A 24,467-nucleotide genomic window follows, 5' to 3' on the forward strand; every position below is an offset into this window, starting at 1 on the left:
CATTTAATTTTCTTTTCATACGCTTTAAAAATGTTCTTTAGAACATGTTAGTGACTTTAAAAATGCTCCTATTATAATAATTACTCCTAAGAACCCAGTAAAACCTGCAAGCACCTCCACGCTGCAGAATGAAAACTGGGATGAAGCATGCTGCCTACAGCCTCTGCTACCAAGCAATGTGACTTTTTAAATGACATTTGTCCACAATGGCCTGTTTTCTTCTCTGTAAAATAAAGATGATGTATTATATGAGCTTTAAGAGTTTTCTCGATATTACTGTATGATACTGAAGCATTTGATTAATAGTTTTTGAAATCGCAAATCATTCTTTAGATTTTATCTATTTATTTGAGAGAGATAGAGTGAGAGAGAGAGATCATGAGCTGGATAAGGGGCAGAGGGAGAAGCTGACTTCCCACCGAGCAGGGAGCCCGATGCAGGGCTCAGTCCCCCGACTCCATGATCATGACCTGAGCTGAAGGCAACTGCTTAACTGACTGAGCCACCCAGGCTTCCCAAAATAGCAAATCATTCTTATGTAGTGATTTGAAAGAATGCATTTCTGCAAAATTACATTTTTTACATATCTCTGAGAGCCATTATTACCTTTTAGCATTCAAATGGAAGTTAATAAGTATTAGAATTTTTGTTTGGCTATATATGTTAGCGTCCACCCCCCCAAAAGGGGAAGATCCTGATATTATACTAGTTCTCTCTTCTCAAACATTTCCTTTTCATTTGAACTAAAAAGGCAGGGTCTAAGATTAACTTTCTGAGAACCATCTTGGCTCACATTGATGGTGTTGGCCAGGAAGCTAGATTTTAATACAGCATGAAGTCAGTGTAATTCTACTTAATTATTTCTCCAAGATAACCTAAAGGCGTAAACATATTTGTTCTCTTTGGCCTGCTTTTTTAAGTCAAACATGGGGAAGGCAGGTTCCAGAAAGAGAGAAGGCCACACAGAATGCAAGGAAACCATGCTAACATTTATTTCAGCGATCACCTCTGCAAGTTTGGTTTGGCCGGCAGTCTTGAGTTTGGAGTTTGATCCTTGTGCCTTCATGAATGTCTGAGCTCCAGCTGTGAGAGCCTTGGTTTTAACCAATCCGTGGAAGAGAATGACATTGAACCACTGGTGAAATCAGCTCTTTATGGCAACTGCTTTTCTTAATGTTCAGGTACATTGCCAGTGATGCTGTATTGGGTTTCCCATTGCTGCTGTAAAACATTATGACAAACTTAATATTATAAAACAACAAAAATTAATTTTCTTAAAATTCTGTAGATGAGATGCCTGGAATGGGTTTTGCAAAGCTAAAATGCAGATGTTGGCAATACTGTTTTTCTCTAGCAGAGAATTTTCCTTGCCTTTTCCAGTATCTAGAGGCTTCCAGTATCCATTGGCATATGGCTTTTGTCTCTCCTTATTCTAATGTCTATTTCCATCATCACATCTCCTCTGACTCTGACCCTTCTAAGACTCTGGTCTTACAAGGACTCTTTTGATTAAATTGGGCCCACCTGGATAACCCAGGATAATCTCTCCATCTCAAGGTGCTTAAATTTGTCACATATGCTAATTCCCTTTTGCCGTGTAAGATAATATGTTCATAGGTTTCTGGGATTAGAGTGCGGGCATCTTTAGGGCCATTATTCCATCTACTACAGATTCCTTTTACTCACTCATGTGTCACCTATATGCCAGATCCTCCCAGAGCCTTCTAGGACCACCTAGAATCCCAACCCTGGTCACCTGTTTACCATGTTTTATTAAATCTGGGAATAATGTATTTATTTTCTCAGTTTATTTTTTATTTTTCGTCTGTCATTTGTCACTTTCTGTCTCCCTCCCCTAAAAAATAAGCTCCACTAACAGAGAAACGGGGTCAGTTTTCTTCACTAAATCAGAATAGCTCCCAGCACTTGCTAGACTCTCAGAAGGTTTTTGTTGAGTGAATCAATCTGTATATAGACTAAGGAAGCTTGACTGAGATTAAAACAATATTAATATACTGTTGTTCCTGTTACTATCAATAATGCAAGCATTTTTTACTAAACAGCAGTTAAACATGCTGTCAATAGGTTTTCTTTTGAATTTAAGTAATGTGTTTCTCTTTGGGACATGTGCGAGATCAATAAAATAAGATACTAGCTGTTCTAAACTGAAGCTGCAGGAAAAACAAATCGTAAGAATTAGATGAAATTAGTATAAACAATAAGTATCTTGCTGAGAAAGAATGGCAATGTTATCTTGATCCCTACACTGAATCAGGAGACCATGATGAATAGCATGGGGCCTCTCCCTTATTCACCCCAGTTATGTGCCAAGAAAGAATGGAGAGAAGAGAGGTTTTAATGGAGACATCATTTCTGGTAAGCAGCACTTTCCGCAGGCTGTTCCAAAACATGGTTGTTAGCACTTCAGGAAACTCAGAAAGCTTTTAGACAAAAGGAAAGACATTATCCATTGACGTGGCATTAAGAACAACTTTGATGGAAGGAGTGCATTTCTCTAGGCAGGTAATTTATAGCTGTTCCGTTGTTGTTCGTTTATGTATCCAGGTGACTGATAAACCCTCAAATGAGTCAGTCAGGAAATACTTATCGAGTACCTGATGCGGGTCACTACTGAGGCCCTTGTATGATAGTGAACAGTTTGAGGAGGAGGTGAGGAGGTGGTTGGAAAAGACTGGGAAGACTTCATGGAGGAGGAGTGTTTAGACTGAACCGTGTCTCCTCCAAAATTCCTGTGTTGAAGCCCTAACCCCTGCTGTGACTCTGGAGATAAGACCTTTACAGACGTAACTGAGGTTAAATGAGGTAATTAGGGTGTGCCATGTGTGCACATGTCTAGAGAAAAAGCTGCATGAGGACAGTGAGAAGCCAAGGAGAGAGGTCCTGGGAGAATCCAAATCTACCTACCCCTTGATCTCATAGTTGCAGCCTCCAAAACTATGAGAAAGTAAATTTCTGTTGTTGAAGCCTCCTGGTCTGTGGTACTTTGTTGTGATAGCCCTAAGAGACTGATACAAAGAGGAGCTTGAGCTACATTTTGAAGGGGGGATAGGGGCCATTTCTGGGAAATGACCTTGGTGAAGATCACTATCCAAGGGTCTGGTTCAGAAAGGCGCTCCGCAGAAGTGATGGATAAAAGGCACCAAAAAAAGTTGGAATACACCCAGCTTGTTGAATTAAAGTGTAGAAGGGAGAATTGACTACAGATAGAGTATGGGTGTGTCCTTGGGGACTTGTGTGCCATTATGTCTGGTGGGAGAGGTGACTATGGAGAATCTTGATATCCAGGGAGAGAAAATTTGTATTTGGTACAGTAGAAAATCTGGGGCTTACATTTGGGTTTTGGTAAAGAGTCAATTTTAGGTTAGGGAGAGTATGATCTGTGGCAGATATGGGAAGAGCAAGGTGTGGTTTCAAAAACTATAAGAAGGGAAAAAAGCCAGAGTTTGGTGATAGCCTGGGTATTACTTGGGAAGAACTGGGAGTTAAAGTTGAACGATTAATGAGGTAATGAGGCTGAGAGGTATCCAAACAGTTCTTCATTCTTGGGGTTACATGGGGATTGGAATGTGTTAGCAACTGAGGTATAGTGTTCTTCTACCCCTACTTCTTTCAAATACTTTAAAAGACAAGAATTCTCTTTTCTTTCCAAAAAGCTTTATTATTATCAATTAAGCTCTCTCCTTTCACCTGATACCATAAACTTACTATGTGTGAAAATCCCAGGGATGATTGAGGTGCCCTTAATGGCCCACAGAATCCTAGGGTGTTTCTTTTTTTTAAGATGTGCTGGTTTTCTGGGAACAGTAACACCATCTGCCTCGTGTACTACTTAAATATGGTTGCTCAGATGGTTTTTGTCTATAAAATAGTGTTTGTTTTTTTCTCACTGTTGGAATTATACATGTTTATTTTAGAAATTTGGATACTAGAGAAATATAAACAAAAAATTTAATTCATAGTCCTACTGATTATCTATAGCTATAGTTAATATTTGGAGAGTCAAACAATAAATGGTTTTGTTTCCTTCTTTTCAGTTAATGCATGTGATTATTCAATATGTTAATATTGGTATTATTGGTAACATTACATTTTTTTTTTTAGAGTTCCTTGTGATTTTCTCTGGGAGTTCCTAGAGTAACATAGGAAATTGTGATTTTTTTTTCCCCTAAAAAATTTTCATAGGTGATATTTTCAGTAGTTAGCAAAGATTGGGAGTTTTGCTCTAAAAAGATATGGAGACGTCTATGAAATTATGTTTGGCAAATTAGAACTGAAATATTATTTTTGAAGTATGTATTTCAGATAGGATTAAAAAGGTTTTTTTTTTTTTAGATTTAGATACCTTCCTTGTAAATAGCTGATACCCATCTTATTATTTTACTCTTAAATTGAACATATTTTTCCCTCTTTTTTAATGTACAAAGTTTAATTTTAAAGGAGCCCATCATATAATATAGAGTAAAATGGATGAAGTGCAGTCTTCTTGGAAATGAACTATTTAGCCACTTGAGTAAACCAGAAAGGTAGGGTCCTTCCCTCTGGGGTGAGATAGTACTTTACTTCAGATGGGTGAATGCTTGGCTTCTAAGAAGGTGTGGATTTTACTTTTTTCCTTTACGCTCCATGCTGAACCTGTTTTCTAATTTACGATATTATAAACCTTTTTGAATCCTCATAAGAAATGCTTATTGTCTGATTGCTGTGGCTGAATAGTAAGTACCTTTCATCTTTTTGATATTGCAGTTGACTCATGTTGATCAGGCGAGCTTCCAGGTTGATGCCTTTGGAACATCCTTCATTCTTGACGTCGTGCTAAACCAGTAAGTCCTTGTTGAGCTGCATTCCCTTTGGTCAGATACACATTCAATCCACTTTTATAACCTTTTGTAAAGTTCTGTTTTCTCACAATACTTTACTTCATCTTCCTGTATCAGTTCGATAACTACATTTAAAACTTTTGTATCTATTGTAAGTTATAAAGTCTGGCAAGTAATAGGAAATGGATATCCATTTGAAACTGAACAGCTGTAACAGATTTAAGAAGGTAATGTGTAAGTCAAGACTTACTCTAATATTTTGCATAAGAATATATCTGACCTAAGTTCCTCTGAATGCAATAAATTGTAAAAATATTTTGGGTATTAAAATGTCTTTCTTTAGAACAGCAGATGTGTACCCCTAATAATGGCATTAGGTGCATTGATTTGGGAGTCAGTTTCTTTGAGATTTAGGGTACTGTGATTATTTTGTAAATATGATGTAATTTTGGAAATTCTGTTTTTCAGTTTCGTTAGACACCCTTCAAGTGTTCATTAGCCACATGTGGCTAGTGGTTACTTTATGGGATAAGGCAGAACATTTCCATCACTGCAAAAGGTTCTGTTGAGCAATACTGGTTTAGAATTCTTTTGGGGAATAGGCATATATGACCTGTTAAGATTATTGAGCTAGGTCAGTCAGTATTTGGAAAGAGAATTCACATCTTCCTTTTAGATTCCAGACCATGTCCAATGGATTAATTTAATAATGAGTCTTACTAGTATCCTATTTTTTGTGGACTATTTTTTTTACAAAATGTTACAATTCCATCTTTTATGTTAATATTTAAGCCATGTATTAGTTCATTTTTTATCTTTTTTTTTACATTTTATGTATTTATTTATTTGAGAGAGGGAGAGAGTGGGGGAGGGGGCAGGCAGAGAGGGGGAGGCAGAGGATCTCAAGCAGGAGACACCCTGAGTGTAGAGCACAGAGCCCTTGTGGGATTCGATCTCACAGCCTGGATATCATGACCTGGGCCAAAACCAGGAGTCAGTCGCTTAACTGACTGAGCCACCCAGGCACTCCTAGTTTATTTTTTAATTAAGTTGTCTCATAGATATCTTTTGTAAGTATGTCTCCCCTCTCTTCATATTTTTGTAGTTCACAAACAATTTAAACACTGAAACACATTGTTTTAGGTGGAAGGTGACTTTTTGGGTGATCCATTAATCCATTAATTAATCATCCCTTAATGATTAATGATCATTTATAGGAGTTGTTTGTTCTTTGAACATGTACATTTCTAAAATGTAACATAAATTAAAAAAAAAAAGTAACGTGGGGTACCTGGGTGGCTCAGTCCTTTGGGTGGCCTACTCTTGATTTCGGTTCTGGTCATGATCTTGGGGTCATGGAATTGAGCCCTGCATCCGGCTCCATGCTTGGTGGGGAGTTGGCTTGGAGTTCTTTCTCTCCCTCTTCCTCACCACCGCCCCCGCCACCCCCGGCTCATGCATGCACACACACACACTCTCTCTCTCTCTCTCTCTTTAAAGTAGATAAATAAATCTTTTTAAAAAGAAAGAAAATATAACATTAACTGTATTTCTATGCTCATTAAAATATAATTTATTGCTTGTTTTTAAAATTAATAGTTTAGAACATATATAATTAAATGCTTTGTACCACACGCTATTTAATCTAATTTCATAGAGCATAAGATTGTGTTAGTATGATTTGTATCTTATATTCCTGCTTGATGTAAATACCCTAAAACTTACATGTTAAGTGACTCATTGTGGTTTTTCAGCAAATTTGATGTTATAAAGTTTTTAAAAACTAATTATAAACGAATGCATGCTCCTTCGAAAAGTAATGACAAAGTAGCAAAAACAGTCTCACAAACTGTACCACATAGGATTGCCCTGCTTTATTTTTTATTTTTATGTTTTTTGAGAGAAAGAGAGTGTGTGCAAGCAGGAGGGCAGAGAGGGGCAGCGGGAGAGGGGGAGAGAGAATCTTAAACAGGTTCCTTGATGAGTGCAGAGCAACTGTAGGGCTTGATCTCCACACTAAGATCATGACCCTGAGATCATGACCTGAGCTGAAATCAGGAGTCGGACACTTAACCTACTGAGCATGCAGGGACCCCAGATTGCCCTATTTTACATTGTAACCCTCTCTGCCCTCATTCCCTTATCAACCCTACTACCTATGCTCCCCTACTTCATTTTTTTTTTTAATATTTTTTTTTATTTGTTTATTTTGAGAGACAGAGAGACTGAGTGAGAGAGAGCATGAGAGGGGAGGTCAGAGGGAGAAGCAGACTCCCCATGGAGCTGGGAGCCCGATGTGGGACTCGATCCCAGGGCTCTGGGATCATGACCTGAGCTGAAGGCAGTTGCTTAACCAACTGAGCCACCCAGGCGCCCCCCTACTTCATTTTTAAGACAATATTCATTGCCATTTAATATGGGTTGACTCATATGAAATCGCCATTTTTGCAGGTCAAATAGTTCAAATACCAGCACTGTCTTAGGGTCAATTAATATTTCTATATTTTAATTACTTATTTTGTTTATTATCTTTTTCTTCCCACTAGAATGTAAGCATCTTGAGGGCAGAGATTTTCTTTCCTTCCTTGCTGTCTTTTCCTTCCTCTGCTGGGCAGAATATGTACTAAATTCCAGGCTGGGAAGCCATATAAACTTAGAGACCTTAGAAAGGCTGGAATCCACCAGGACACAGAGAAGGCAGATAAGGATAGAGGCTGTCAACTGGGGAGAAGGCAAACAGCAAAAAAGAAACAGAGGATAAGTATTTGGGACTGTCTTCCAAAAACTGAGCATCTATATTTAGGTATGACTTGGGAAGTCAGATTCCTAGGTTTTTAGTTCATTGACTCTTTCCTATCCCTCCTTTTATATTATTATTTTTTTCATTTTTAAAAACTTTTATTTATTTTTTAAATTTCTTTTCAGTGTTCCAGAATTCATTGTTTATGCACGACACCCAGTGCCCCGTGCAATATATGCCCTCCATAATACCCAGCACCAGGCTCCCCCAACCTCCCACCCCCCTCCCCTCCAAAACCCCCAGTTAGTTCCTCAGAGACCACAGTCTTTCATGGTTCATCTCCCCCTCCAATTTCTCCCAACTCCCTTCTCCTCTCCATCTCCCTATATCCTCTGTGTTATTCCTTATGCTCCACAAATAAGCGAAACCATATGATAATTGACTCTCTCTGCTTGACTTATTTCACTCAGCATAATCTCCTCATGTCCCGTCCATGTTGATACAAAAGTTGGGTATTCATCCTTTCTGATGGAGGCATAATACTCTATAGTATATGTGGACCACATCTTCTTTATCCATTCGTCCATTGAAGGGCATCTTGGTTCTTCCCACAGTTTGGCGACTGTGGCCATTGCTGCTGTGAACATTGGGGTACAGATGGCCCTTCTTTTCACTACATCTGTATCTTTGGGGTAAATACCCAGTAGTGCAATTGCAGGGTGATAGGGTAGCTCCATGTTTAATTTCCTAAGGAATCTACACACTGTTTTCCAAAGTGGCTGCACCAACTTGCATTCCTACCAGCAGTATAAGAGGGTTCCCCTTTCTCCACATCCTCTCTGACACTTGTTGTTTACTGTCTTGTTAATTTTGGCCATTCTAGCTGGTATAATGTGGTATCTCAATGTGTTTTTGGTTTGAATCTCCCTGATGGCCACTGATGATGAACATTTTTTCATGTGTCTGTTAGCCATTTGTATGTCTTCATTGGAGAAGTGTCTGTTCATGTCTTCTGCCCATTTTTTGACATGATTATCTGTTTTGTGTATTTTGAGTTTTAATTTTATTTAATTTTTTCAACAGGAGAGAAGTCAAATATAATAGCATAAGTAGGGGAAGTACACACGTGGAAATTCCCTCCCATCCTTCCTTTAAATCACTATTCCTGTGGATAGCCCAGCCTTGGTTTCTGGTTCCTGACATTTGTAAAACCTTGATTTTCAGTTCTCAAAAAAGAAAGGATATTTATTCATGTCAGTTATACCCTAAACCACCTCATTCCTTTGGAGAAATCTCTCCGCAAAACATTCTGTTCCTAAGGAGAAACACATATGGGCCATACTTATCAGAGCATGGATATTCTGGAATACTAAGGTAGAGCAGAATTTCTTTCGAGATACTGGCAAAAACCTTCCTTGGGCATTTTTCCTCTTACTGTCGCAGAGATTTTGAAATGCAAGAAGTACAGAGTATATATTTATATAAAGTACAGAGTATAAAATAATAACATAAATGGAAGTTCTTGGGCTAAGAAATATCCAATGGTTTGGGTTTTTTTGTTGTTGTTTGTCTGTTTTGGTTTTTGCCTAGGATCTTTATTACACATAGGTGGCAGATAGCTGATTTCTTTAAGCTTTAAGAGCCAGGATGATTTGATAAAAAGATTTTTTAAAAAATTTTTATGAGAAATGTTTTTATTTCATGGTTCCAGTTTACATATTGTCTTGGGGTTGTGTTGGTTAAGGAGCAAGAAGGTTAAAAATCGAATATACTCTTTTTTTATTTTTTATTTTTTTAAGATTTTATTTATTTGATAGAGAGCACAAGCAGGGAGAGCTTCAGGCAGATGGAGAGGGAGAAGCAGACTCCCCACTGAGCAGGGAACCCAAAGTGGGACTTGATCCCAAGACCCTGGGATCATGACCTGAAGCAAAAGCAGACCTTTAACCATCTGAGCCACCCAGGCACCCTTGAATATACTCTTTTTAAAAGCTATTTTTCTTATGAAGCAATTCTAAGGCTGTGGAACTGATAGACAGAGGGTTTGTTTGTTTGTTTGTTTGTTTGTCTTTTTGTTTTTAAACTGGAGGCAGATAAAGTAGGTCTATGTGTAGCTGGATTCCAGTTGCAGAATGGTTCCAGTAATATACATTTCAGATTGAAATGGAAGGAAAAGTATCATTACATAATATTCCTTCTGAATGTTCAGTACACAAAGTTATCTATAACCATATTATATAAGTTCAACCTATGGGTTGTAATTTCTACAGAAGGCAGATAAAGAATATGGAATGTTTACACATGAAAAGCACAGCCAATTCCTGTTTTGCCAAGTGATTTTTAGTTCTTTCATGAGGTCACACAGTTGTGAAATTTCATTGTTTAATAAATATATTTAAAAAACCCAAACTTATGGCCTGGCCTGGTCAAACTAGACCCAAGGCCACACTGGACCTTTTCAGAGATCAGTGACTGGTATTACCTTTATTGTGAAACATTCCAGAGAAAGAGAAATGAAGATGTTTTATACTATATATATATAACATTATATATATATACACACATATATACTATATATGTAATTATATATATATATATATATATATATATATATATATATATATATATAAAATATATATATTGGAGCAATTCTTTTCCTGTAAATCTCTCTCCCATTCTTCAAAAAGTGGACAACTACACTGCTCAGATAATGAAAAAATTTCCTTTCACTGCTCCTTGATCCTTTTACAAAAAACTACATACATGTGGATATACCCATACCCCTATATACTCATCCCCACACATCCCACAAAGAAGCAGATACTCCACATGATTATGAAACATATAATTAGGAAGATAGAACCCACCTTTTATAGCCTGTTTTTGGGAAGGCAGTCTGTGGTACAGCTCCCAGATTTAGATGATTCTGCTCCTAAATTTTGATTGTATTTTACACATTCTCTCCTTCTTATTATAATAACAATAAAAATAGTTTATCTAGCTTAGGATCCTTATATCAGTGTCTTTTTTCCCTTTTTCACAGTGAGGGATAGGGAGGGCAGCTGTCAGCAGATGGGGTTGCCCTGCCAGACAGGAGGTGGTATGGAGGTAGGATTGGGGTAGGGAGAGAGGGAGAAGCAGGAACAAGATCAGACAAGAAGCATCGAAATTCTGTTCAACTGGGCAAGTCCAATTTTGTCTTCTGTCATTTAGCAGAATCATTTGCTAATTAGTCACCTCTTGATTGCTTTGCACTAGCACTCTTGAATTTGCAGGAAAAGTAGAAATTACAGGGGGCACAAGATAGTGTGTGACTCCAACTGGAATTGGAATTTAGGTCTGGAAGTCTCATTTCCTTAACTGTTCTATTTACAGTGTGGATAAAAATAAATGATGGGGATAAGATTATAATTAAATGATGTTATATGATGATAATAAATAACATAATATGTCTTTCACTGTTAATAAATCTGTAACTTAATATCTTACTGTTCAACTAAATTCATTATGGCAAATATTCGTTTTTATATATACATTTAATGCAAAATTATTCCATAGAAGATAAATCTGTATTGAATGGTCCTTGCCAATAAGGGTCCTTACCTTCATCTTATAAACATACCATATATGTGTTTGAACATATGTTTTACACATGCATATGTATGTGTATGTATATGATGTATACGTACACATACATGTGTACACACAACCATATGTACACACATATATATAAATTTCTAAGCCTCTAGTAAGTGCTAAGAGTTATTCTAGCCTGTGAGGACTTGGTAGAAACAAGGAAGGAATCACCCTACTCTCAGCGAGCCTGTGTTCTAGTCAGAAAATGTGTTAACAAATAAATTTCAGAAGGTGACAGTGCCATTAATAGTAAGTGCCTGGTTTAGAGGTGAGGGTGCTATTGGAGCAGGGGTCAGAGACAGGCTATCCCTGAAGGGATGACATTTGAACTGAAGGGGCCCCCAGGCAGAGAGAACAGCAAGTGTCAAGGCTGTGAGGCAGGAACGAGCTTAGTGTGTTTGAAAGCTAGGAAGGTGGCATGTGAGGCTGGAACAGGGTGAGTCCAAGGTAGTTTTTAAATGAGGTTGGAAAGGTGGCAGGACCCAGATCATGTAGGGCCTCAATGGCCACAGAAAAGACTTTGGATGATAGTCCAAACAGAGGCTGCTGGTTTCCCCACACTGTATTTTATAGTGTTTATTCCTTTCTCCTTTCCTCACTGACTTATCATCCTGCATTCATCATACTTAGTTATTGTATATTTTAATATCTTCCCAAAGCAATCTCTTCTGAAGATTTATTCATTAATTATTTGGCCTGGTACCACCATACTGTTTATTGTACCTTTATAAGTGTTTTAATATCTCGCATGGAAAACTCTTTCATTATTAGTTTTCTTTTGTAAAATTTCTTTGAAATTTTTGCCTTTTCTAACATGGAAATTTAGAATAACTTTGTCATTCTCCTTTTGAAATTTTAATTGGACTGTCACTACACCTTATTTTAATTTGGGAAAAGTATATGTTTTTATAAATAACTGAGTCTTTCCATCCAACACCATTGTGTATTTTTTTTTTCTTTTAAATTTTAAAACATCTATGGGACACCTGGGTGGCTTAGTCGGATAAGTGTCTGCCTTTGGCTTGGGTCGTGATTCCAGGGTCCTGGCATTGAGTCCCACATTGGGATCCTTACTCAGCGGGGAGCCTGCTTCTCCTTCCCCTGCTGCTCCTCCTGCTTGTGCTCTCTCTTGATCTCTCTCTCTGTCAAACAGATAAATAAAATATTTCTTTTTAAAAGATTTTATTTATTTATTTGACAGAGAGAGAGATCACAGGTAGGTAGAGACGCAGGCAGAGAGAAAGGGGGAAGCAGGCTCCTTGCTAAACAGAGTGCCCGATGTGGGGCTTGATCCCAGGGCCCTGAGATCATGACCTGAACCGAAGGCGGAGACTTAACCCACTGAGCTTCCCAGGCGCCCCAGAAAAATAAAATCTTTTAAAAAATAAATTTTAGCATCTATTTTCTCTCTCAGTAAAATTGAGTAATACTTTGGTTTTTGTTTGTTTGTTTTTTTATATTTTATTTATTTATTTAACAGAGAGAGAGATCACAAGTAGGCAGAGAGGCAGGCAGAGAGAGAGGGGGAAGCAGGCTCCCTGCTGAGCAGAGAGCCTGATGCAGGGCTTAATCCCAGGACTCCCAGATCATGACCTGAGCCGAAGGCAGGGGCTTTAACCCACTGAGCCACCCAGGGGCTCCCGTACTTTGTTTTTTGTAGGTCCTGAACATTTCATGTGGAAACTTCTCATGGGAATTGTAGTTTTTGTTGCTACTGTGGACATTTTTCTATGTTTTATAATTTAGTTATTGATGATATATAGTAAGGTCATTGATTTGTGTTGAGCCTTATTCATTTCCTTAATAATGCTAGTGGTTTTTCTTTGTTGGTATTGGGTTTTCTAGTTTGGCAGTAACAAGGCTAGAAAATCATGAAAACATCCTTTTTTTTTTTTTTTTTTTCCCCAAAGTGATACTTCATGTTACTATTGTCCACCTTGAAGCTTTTTCTAGAAGTTCCTGAACTCTATTACTTGGTGAAATTTGCACTTTTGTCTTGTTCTTTTGGTAATAGGCATATCTCTAGTATTCACTGTTAAGTAGAATGTTGATTATTGATTTTTGAGAGCTAGTCTTTATCATGATAAAGCAATATCCCAAATCTTGTTTAATAATTTTTGTTGTTGTTTTTAAGGGAATGAGTATTAGATTTTATTGGATTCCTTTCTAGTCAAATTGAGTGAACATACTGATTTTCTTATTTGACAGCTTTGTCATGTTGCATAATTCATCGTAGTAGCCCATATGTTGCTGGCCTTTCTAGTTGTGACTACAGAATGGAATTACACCTCCTGTTTTTATCTAAATTATTATGGCATAAGACTTTGCTGGCTTTTTTGCTCTAAGTTACCTCCATCTCCAAGTGTGTCCCTCAACTATTTATCACACTTATTGTTGTCTTTTACCTTGCCTCTCCATTTCTACCTCTGACAGATCCCCTGCAGTAGCCTCATGACAGCTGCTGGGCACAGCTGCCCTCCACCAGTGATGGCTGCTCACATTGGCCAGAAGTGGTCACTCCAAGAACCCACAGGCCCTTCTTGTGTAGGGTTGGTGCCACCAATGAGGGCACAGACATAGCCTCTGCTCAGAGACAGGCAGAGAAAAGGGCACATTTTTTTCTTTCTCTGATCCAAGGCAGTTGTCATTCTCTTTTAGCATGAAAAGCAGTGGGGACATCCATTCTCAGAAAGTGAAATTGGACCGCTACTCTCAGAGTTATGATCTGACCTGACTGCCACAGCTTGATAGTATCTTTGTCAAAGTATGGCTTATTCAACTTTAAACAGTATTCTGTGTGTGATGACTAACACCCAGAACACCAAGTACATTTCCTTGTCACAGTCTCTCCTCCTGCATGAGGTGAGGAATAAACTAGGATTATAATCACCCTCTTGTATTAGCTCCGGCTCCTAATTTTCCCTGGTCTAGTGCTTAGACAAGGATAGACGGTTTTCAGGAATGGGGCGGGCTGAAAAACATCAAACATGTTGTGACACAGCTCTGCAATTAACACCTTGATCAGAGTGTAATTGCTTTTCTCTATTGGTTTAAACCTTTGGAAGAGTTCACAGAACTGCCAGGATCTACTAGGGGGATCTCTTCCCCTAAAAAGGGAGGGTTGCCCAGTTGCAAATTCTACTTTTTATTTTAGAATGTGACACCTGATTGTAAGATTGCTTCTCGTTTTGAATTTTCATTACTAGCTACTGAAATAGATAGAATTTTTATATCAGCAATAATAAATGAGATTATATCAGAATTAAAAAGCTATATAAAATGAATTCTTTTTACTTACAATAAAATTCCTTGAAACGTTATCTCCTGGACTGTAAGAGTCACATATGTTTTTTAGTGTCCTTATGTCCATAGTGTCCATAGGTATTTAGTGTCCTTATTTTGAAGAGTCCAGCAACCTTTTTAAGAGACAAGTCTTTGATAAATAATAATTTCTGATGGATATTGATATGTTCATCTACTTGTTTTGGAGCCAACTTTGGAAGAGTATATTTTCCCAAAAAATTGTCCACATCATATGGTGTTTGAGTTTGATTGGTGTATATTTGTGTGTGCTTTTTAGAAAATAACGTCCAAAATTTCTACTGTACCTATTGTTATATCCTTTTTCTCGGAGCTACTTTTATTTGTGCTTATCAAGTGTAACCTCAAGTATACAAAATTTTGGGAACATATTTACTACATAAATTAAACAACATGATTTAAAAAAAAAGATTTATCCATTTATTTTAGAGAGCCAGAGAGAGAGTGTGTGTTGTGTGTGTGTGTGAGTAGGGGGAAGGGCCAGAGGGAGAGGGTGAGAATCACAAGCAGAGGATGGATTCCAGTGCAGGGCTCTGTCTGACTCTGGCCTGAGCCAAAGCCAAGAGTTGGACCCTCAATTGACTGAGCCACCCAGGTTCCCCTAAATGACATGATTTTTTTTTTTTAAAGATTTTATTTATTTATTTGACAGACAGAGATGACAAGTAGGCAGAAAGGCAGACAGAGAGAGAGAGAAGGGCTCCCCTCAGCAGGGAGCCCGATGCGGAGCTCGATCCCAGGACCCTGGGATCATGACCCGAGCCAAAGGCAGAGGCTTTAACCCACTGAGCCACCCAGGCGCCCCAAAATGACATGATTTTTTAAAACACAATTTCATTGAGGTATTTTCCATGTCATAAAATTCACTCCTTTCAAATGTTCAAGTTAATGGATTTTTTTTTTTTTTTAGTAACTTTACTGAGTGGTGCAACCATCACCATAAATCAGTTTTAAAACACTTTCCAGTTCTCTACTAATATCCCTCATTCTTATTTAAACTTAATCCCCATTCCTGTCTCTAGTGATTGGCCAGGCAATCACTGATCTACTTTTTTGTAATTATAAATCTGCCTTTTCTGGCCATTTCATATAAAGGAAACACACACTATGCATTCTTCAGTCTGGCTTCTTTTATTTGATGTTTTGAAGTTCATCCGTGATGTCGCATGTGTCCACAGTTCATTCCTTTTTAGTATTAAAAGTATTATTTCATTTATAGATATATTGTGTCTATCCATTCACCTGATGATGGGCATGCAGGTTGTTTTTGGCAATTATGAATAATGTTGCTATGAACATTCACATGGAAGCCTTTTGTGGATTTAAATTTTCTTTAGTTTTATGTTTAATTGTTTTGAGAAATGCTAAACTGTTTTCCAAAGTAGACTTTTGGCTTTTTTTTTTTTAAGATTTTATTTATTTATTTGACAGAGAGAGATCACAAGTAGGCAGAGAGGTAGTCAGAGAGAGGGAGAAAGCAGGCTCCCTGCTGAGCAGAGAGCCTGATGTGGGGCTCGATGCCAGGACCCTGAGATCATGACCTGAGCTGAAGGCAGAGGCTTAACCCACTGAGCCACCCAGGCGCCCCTGACTTTGACTTTTTTAATGTACAGTAACAGCTGTTTTTTTTAATAAGTTCTATTTTGCAAGAGGGGTGGTGTCAGGTATAAATAGTTGCTAAGCTTTCTGGATTTCAGTTCCATATCTATTGCAAGTCTGGAAAGAGCTCCATACTTCTCATGGTTATGATTTCATGCTCTTTGATTCATAATAAAACTCTACCTTTGAAATACATATTGAACTGTTGACACTTTTTAAGGGATAAGATTCTACCATTAATACTTTACATAGGAATTTTATGTAGACCACACATTTCTTATACCACAGCTGAGTCATATCTCATTTCTTCTCTTTTGTTCTAAGTTGAAAAATGGTAGTTTTAAACTGTGACTTCTTTATTTTTTTTAAGATTTTATTTATTTATTTATTTGATAGATCACAAGTAGGCAGAGAGGCAGGCAGAGAGAGAGGGGGAAGCAGGCTCCCTGCTGAGCAGAGAGCCCAATGCAGAGTTCGATCCCAGGACCCCGGGATCATGACCTGAGCCGAAAGGCAGAGCCTTTAACCCACTGAGCTACCCAGGCGCCCCTAAACTGTGACTTCTAACATTAGACTTTATAACTTTCTTTCACAGGTGGAAGGTCTCCTGGGCTTAGCCCAGAATGGCTTTGATTGTTAGTTGGACACACCTTGACAGCAAAGCCCACTGCATGAGAATGGGTGGGTGAGTGGAGTAAAGGGGGCATTGGAAATGCCCAGCCAAGAGCCATAAAGTGATCCGGTGCTAAAGCTGAGACCTTGGAAATTGTTTTGAAGGGGGCATTTGGAAGGAATTCTAGAGGCAAAGGGACCCCATGGGCTGGAGCCTTTTAAAGGGTTCAGAAGGCCAAACTCATGCGTGAAGAGAAAGCTGTGCAAGGCTCAACTTAGTCCTGTTTTCTTTTTTACTAACATATAGTGTATTATTTGCCCCAGGGGTACAGGTCTGTGAATCATCAGGCTTACACATTTCACAGCACTCACCATAGCACATACCCTCTCCAATGTCCATAACCCAGCCACCCTATCCCTACCCCTGACCTCCCAGCAATCCTCAGTTTGTTTCATGAGATTAAGAGTGTCTTATGGTTTGTCTCCCTCCCAATCCCATCTGGTTTCATTTTTTCATTCCCTTTCCCCCACAACTCCCCTCCCTGCCTCTCAAATTTCTCATATCAGAGAGATCATATGATAATTGTCTTTCTCCGATTGACTTATTTTGCTCAGCATAATACCCTCTAGTTCCATCCACGTCATTGCAAATGGCAAGATTTCATTTCTTTTGATGGTTGCATGGTATTCCATTGTATATGTATACCACATCTTCTTTATCTATTCATCTGTTGTTGGACATCTAGGTTCTTTCCATAGTTTGGCTGTTGTGTACATTGCTGCTATAAACATTCAGGTGCGTGTGCCCCTTCAGATCACTACATTTGTATGTTTAGGGTAAATACCCAGTAGTGCGATTGCTGGGTCATAGGGTAGCTCTATTTTCAACTTTTTGAGGAACCTCCATACTGTTTTCCAGAGTGGCTGCACCAGCTTGCATTCCCACCAACAGTGTAGGAGGGTTCCCCTTTCTCCGCATCCTCCCCAACATCTGTCATTTCCTGACTTGTTAATTTTAGCCATTCTGACTGGTTTGGTATCTCATTGTGGTTTTGATTTGTATTTCCCTAATGCCGAGTGATGTGGAACACTTTTTCATATGTCTGTTGGCCATCTGGATGTCTTCTTTGCAGAAATGTCTGTTCATGTCTTCTGCCCATTTCTTGATTGGATAATTTGTTCTTTGGCTGTTGAGTTTGATAAGTTCTTTATAGATTTTGGATACAGCCCTTTATCTGATATGTCATTTGCAAATAACTTCTCCCATTCTGCCCCTTTGGTTTTGTTAACTGTTTCCTTTGCTGTGCAAAAGCTTTTGATCTTGATGAAGTCCCAATAGTTCATTTTTGCCCTTGCTTCCCTTGCTTTTTGTGATGCTTCTAGGAAGAAGTCATGCGGCTGAGTAGAAGAGGTTGCTGCCTGTGTTCTCCTCAAGGATTTTGATGAATTCCTGTCTCATATTGAGGTCTTTCATCCATTTTGAGTCTATTTTTGGTGTGGTGTAAGAAAATGGTTCAGTTTCATTCTTCTGCATGTGGCTGTCTAATTTTCCCAACACCATTTGTTGAAGAGACTGTCTTTTTTCAGTTAGCAATAATCGCACCTCGGATAAACCTCATTGGCTATGATACTGCCACTGCGCAAAGCTGAGACTGTCTTTTTTCCATTGGACATTCTTTCTTGCTTTGCCGAAGATTAGTTGACCATAGACTTGAGGGTCTATTACTGGGTTCTCAGTTCTGCTCCATTGATCTATGTGTCTGTTTTTGTGCCAGTACCATACTGTCTTGATGATTACAGCTTTGTAATAGAGCTTGAAGTCCGGCATTGTGATGCCACCAACTTTGGCTTTCTTTTTCAACAGTCCTCTGGCTATTCAGGGTCTTTTCTGTTTCCATATAAATTTTAGGATTATTTGTTCCATTTCTTTGAGAAAAATTGATGGTATTTTGATAGGGATTGCATTAAATGTGTAGATTGCTTTAGGTAACATAGACATTTTCACAGCATTTGTTCTTCCAATCCATGAAATGGAATCTCTTCCTGAATTTCTTTCATGAATGTTTTATAGTTTTCTGAGTACAGATTCTTTGCCTCCTTGTTTAGGTTTATTCCTAGGTATCTTATGGTTTGGGGTACGATTGTAAATGGGATCAACTCTTTAATTTCTCTTTCTTCTGTCTTGCTTCAACTTCGTCCTTTTATAAGAATGGATCAGAGCTGAGCAGACAGGGGTCAGGTCTATATATGCCTACATATTACTGGTCTGTTTAAGCTTTCTGCATTGTGATTTGTTTTTAAAAGTACAGCTTTACTGCAGATTCACTGTCTTTCATCTGATTGTTTAATATGACCTTGAGATGTTTTTAATATTACCTGCTCTTTTTAATAGGGGGATCTTGAGATTTCAACACATTTATGAGAATATTATTTAAATTGTAGATAGAATAATTACAGAATTATTCAGTATAACCAATACTATTTATGGCCCTTAGTTTCTCAAGGAAATTAACCCTTGAGTAATAAATTGATTACTGTATATTTCTCTATTACAGGTTTATGTAATTTGCTCAATATAGTAAATACTTTTAATGTGCAATAATGGAACTTGTAATAAATGTTTTTGCATAATTGTATAGCAACTCTTTTGAGTTTTTACAGTGATTAGGAGACATACTGAAGATTAAATTATCACAGCTCACTGCTGTTTTTCTCCCAGTTGCCAAATTATTGAACTTTGCTAAATTATCTAGTAGTGATAGTGGTATATAGTCCAACTACGGGGAACTTTCCAGGCACAACAAATTAGGTTCCTAGACATATTTAATATAAATGTAAATTTATGATATGGCTGTTAAAATGTTGGGTGAACAAAATTTTTGCAAGGTGAAAGATTCAGTTTGAGTAACTGGACACTTGTTCTATAATAGCAATATTTGTTTTATGTAAAGACAGTGTTTAAGGGTGAGGTATAAGGTGTGTGCTTACCCCCAGGTGGTGCCATCTGCCTAGAGATGGCTTATTGTTCTTGGTCTCTGAAATATTTTTCTCATACGTGCAAAAAATATATAGCAATTTTATCACTCACTGTGAATATGCGTGTATTTTCTCAGGCTTCAGCTGTTGGACTAAGTCCTCAGCCAGTGAGATCTGATGTGGAAGGTTGTGCTGTAGACCCTTGTCCCATGAGTGTTGACTATAACCATTCTCAGGGAGGGTGGCCATGTTATTCTTTGGCGGTTCTTTTGTTTAGTCTAAAACTGAACAGTTTTGACCTCGAATGGTGTAGAAGTGATAGTGCTAGGTGTGCTATCCAAGAAACAAAGACAGGTTAATAGCCTTATAGAGGCTTAAAAGGCCTTTCCTGGAAACTGGTAGAGGATAAAGATCAGCTTGAGCTTCCTTCCAGAAAATGGCCCTAGAATCGTAGGATAAGAAAGCACAGGCAGCAAGGGATGTGGTGTGATGATAGGAAGGGGTCATGAGTACTCTTGCAGCAAGGTGGCTGGTTGCAGTCAGAGGAACAGTCACTGGGAAGAACTGTGGGTGCCTGTTATAAAGCTAGGGGATTTGGAGAGAAAGGCTGTGGTGTTAGAAGGTGGAAGAGGGTCTGTCCGTACTGTATCCTCCAAACTGAGAAGGCACTTTGAGACTGAAAAATGAAGGAAACCACTTCATACCGTTTACACAGTTTTATTCAGGGTAACTAACTTAGTGACAGGCGGAAATTGGTTGAATGGATGATCCATGTAGTACGCAGCTATCCTCCTCCTAGCCCAGACCTTAATCCTCTGCTTTTATAGAGCAAGGGGGTGTGGTGGTGACGTCATAGTATGGCTATCTAACATTGTGCCATTGTGTGCCGGAAAATCTAACTAGTTAGCTACATTGGGGTCCTTTGCATGCCATTCATCTCTACTAGTTGCCCCAAGTGGAACCATCTGTGCACCACTTCAGGGAAGATCAGAACACACCTTCCTGCATCCTGGTCAGGGCATACGTTAGCTTCCATAGACCCGGAACACGCAGTCCCGAGGGAGGTCACTGTCGCCCAGGCATGAACAAGACGGAGGGCCAAAGATGGAGTCAGTGTTACTAGCTCAAATCAGCTGTCACTGGACCACCCCTCTGTGCGGACTATGCTGGAATAACCCTGTGTGGGACCTTTTGCTGGGCTGTGTCCCTCGCTTTCACAAGAAAATTAGAAACGTGTGGTGTAGGATACATATGAGGTTAGTGTGTATGGCAGGGTGTTTACATATGAATCCCATATTTAATTCAGGTAATTTTTATATATTTTGTTTTAAGAAAACCCTCTGGTAACATACTGTGATCATTAGCCCACGTAAACTTCAAATTTATCCAGTTCAGATGTGTTGGAGAGGTGAGACCAATAGAAGCATAGGCAGTCTCTCTGGAGGTTATTCTGTGTGCTGCCTTGCTCTTCTCCTAAAAATTTTTAGGATTTTTAAAAAAATTTTTAAGTAATCTCTACATCCTTTGTAGCCATGGTTGAAAAAGCAGATGGGCCTCTTCAATTCACAAACATACGTATCGCTCTCCAGGAAACATAATAAAATAGGTGTTACAGATAACTTCTTTTCAGTCCTAGCCTAGAGAATTTAGCTTCCCTGGTCTATTCTTTTAAAAGAGAAACTATTGCGCAAAAACAAAAATGGAAGATTTGCCCTAAAATAAATCCATTTATTATAGTCTCTCTGCTTATGTCCCAAGGGAAGAATTAGCAAGTGAGTGATTAATCCTGCTCTTTGCTTATGCTTTATTTCCAGAGTCAAAAATTAAAAACAGTCGAGCTTTACACCTTAACCAGATGCATTTCCACATGAGATTTTATGTTTGGTTCTTTAAGGTAAAGTATATGATGTAGGATATTTCAGTGAACTTAGACCATCAGGCTTTCATTATGAATGGGCTCTTTAATCAAAACATCTTTTGGACAAAAAACAAGAGTTATGGGACATTTGCATGTCTATTAAATAGAAACAGATGGAAAGCTTAAATAACTCATCTTTTTTCAGTGCATATATAAAAAACACCTAAAGTTGGGAGCGCCTGGGTGGCTCAGTTGTTAAGCATCTGCCTTCAGCTCAGGTTATGATTCCAGGGTCCTGGAATCGAGTCCCCCATCAGGCTCCCTGCTCAGTGGGGAAGCCTGCTTCTCTCTCTGCCTGCTGCTCTCCCTGCTTGTGCTCTTCCTCTGTCTCTGACAAATGAATAAATAAAACCCATAAAAAAAAATCACCTAGTGTGAACTTTATTTAAATCACCATGTGTTTCATAATCACTCACACATACACATACATCACTTTTTCCATATATGACTTACTCCTATGCGAGTGGGTATTTCCACAAGCTCTAGAGCTGAGATTATTCTCATCATGTATAAAACAATTATTCTATTCAGTTTTGTGTTTTATGAGCCTTACTAATTTTATGAAACTTGAATAAGAAATCAGTATGGTATGCCTCATAATTTCTTTTTTTTTATTTATATGTTTTTAAATTTTTATTTTAAATAGGTTCCATGCTCAACATGGGCTTAAAGTCACAACCCTGAGATGGAGTCACATGCTCTACAGACTTTAATTAGTTAATTATTTAATTAATTAATTTTGGTTAAAATTTTTTTTTTAGGATTTTTAAAAAATTTTTTAAGTAATCTCTACACCCAATATAGGTCTCAAACTCATAACCCCGAGATCAAGAGTTGCAAGCTCTACTGATTCAGCCAGTCATATGCCCCTGTTTTTATTTAAACACTTCACAGAGTGTTGGGACTCATTCTGCTTTCTGTGGTGTAGATGGATAAAATTGGGCAGCTAAATTTTTCAGTCCCATGTGCCTCCTAAATAAAAGAAGTAACTAGGTAATAAGTTGACGTGCAGACACAAAGTAGCAAACTGTCCTGAATATTTGTTGTTGGGGGGTTGTGTGTATGTGTGTGTGTTTTTTAATAAACAGGTGAAATTTTCCAACTAGGCATGTGCCATTCAACTTTGTCAAACAGTTGTATAAAGCAGCAAAACAAGGGGGGGGGGTGGAATGATTGTTGTATACACTCTAAATTGCTTTGCATGGTCTCAGAGATAATTGGTGTAAGAATCTTGACTTTTTTTATATTTGGAAACCAAATAAAAATGGAAATAATTTTTTTTAATCATAACTGAAAAAAAAACAAACTTGTATTTAAATACAATTAGTTAACATACAGTGTAATATTAGTTTTAGCTGTAGTTAAATCAGGATATAGTGATTCAACACTTCCATACATCACCTGGGATTCTTACATAACTGATTCTTAATCCTAACTCATTTTTGCCAAACGATTAGTTAAAAAAGAAAAGAGGAAAGAAAAGAAAGTTGACATAAAGAATTTAAATTTAACTAAAGTAACATCTATTGTTATAGCTAGAGGGCCAATATGGACTGGGCACAATCTTTTAAACAGTTTATATTTGTAACACTGTATGGTGATAATTCTTAATCCTTTGTTTGGCCTGGAGCACTCTAAGATCCTGAAATCTCTTCAGAAATAGAACTCAAGAGGTGCCTCAGTTGGTTAAGCTTTTCTGCCTTGGGTTCTCAGGTCATAATCCCAGAGACCCAGCTTCAAGCCCTGCTCAGGCTTCCTATTGCTCAGCAGGGAGTCTGCTTCTTACACTGCCCTTCATTCTGCTCCTGCTCTCTCTCTCTCAGATAAATAAATTAAATCTTAAAGAAAGAAACAGAACCTCAAAAAATCAGACTGTTTTATGTTTAAGTATCAGTGTATTTAAATACAGTATTATACCCCTTTACATGCTATTTCCTGGTAATAGAAAACTAATTACATTTATTTTTCTCTGCTGCTATTATTGTCAGAGATAATACCTCCTTTAAAAAAATGAACTTTTGGGGCGCCTGGGTGGCTCAGTGGGTTAAAGCCTCTGCCTTCGGCTCAGGTCATGATCCCAGGGTCCTGGGATCGAGCCCCACATCAGGTTCTCTGCTCAGCAGGGAGCCTGCTTCCCCCTCTCTGTGCCTGCCTCTCTGCCTACTTGTGATCTCTGTCAAATAAATAAATAAAATCTTTTAAAAAAATGAACTTTCTATTTCAATCAATACATCAGTATTGATTGTTACTTGTAGATGTGACTTGAAGCTTGAAGGTATTAGAAGAGAATTTATTTTATACTGTTTGCTCATTTATTCACTTATTTGTTCATTCACTGATATGTCCATCCAGCATATATAGAGCACTTACTACTTGCTGGGCACTGTTAGATTTGGGGATAGAGAAATGAGAAGGTAAGGATCCTGGTCTCAAGAACGTGACAGATGAGACTGGGTACAGACGCAGACAGGGGTGGACAGTGTATGAAAGGGCATGACACAGGTATGGACAGCGACAGTGGAAGTGTGACAAAACTGTATTGAACAGAAGAATATCGTTTGCTGGAGATATTTATTGGTAATTTTTCTGCAGACACCAATCCTTGTTCGCTAGTTTCATGTTTTTTGCATTGTGACTGATTAAAACTTTTATTTATTTTAAGAGCTTTTAAAATATTGACATGTAATACATATACTAGAATAGTCCAAATAATGTATATGAACAATTAAAAAATATTATAAAGAGAATACCAGTTTAACCACACCCAGGTAAGGAATGTTATCAGTGCTCTCCAATCCTATAGCATACTCTCTCCTTACCCACCACT

At 38.1% G+C, this 24,467-nt stretch overlaps 1 protein-coding gene across 8 annotated transcripts in view; it reads left to right on the forward strand.

Moving 5' to 3' along the window:
• LOC111147283 (ADAM metallopeptidase domain 22) overlaps positions 1-24,467 on the forward strand; it is a 220,380-nt gene that overhangs the window by 28,221 nt on the left and 167,692 nt on the right. For all 8 annotated transcript variants that reach the window (XM_022503232.1, XM_022503234.1, XM_022503231.1 and 5 more), the window contains exon 3: positions 4,765-4,841. In XM_022503232.1, coding sequence (XP_022358940.1) covers positions 4,765-4,841 — 77 coding nt within the window. The remainder of the gene's footprint in view (positions 1-4,764; positions 4,842-24,467) is intronic.

The sequence above is a fragment of the Enhydra lutris genome, unplaced genomic scaffold (assembly GCF_002288905.1).
Source record: "Enhydra lutris kenyoni isolate GAN:26980312 unplaced genomic scaffold, ASM228890v2 scaffoldscaffold16, whole genome shotgun sequence".
In the NCBI taxonomy this organism is placed as follows: Eukaryota; Metazoa; Chordata; class Mammalia; order Carnivora; family Mustelidae; genus Enhydra; species Enhydra lutris.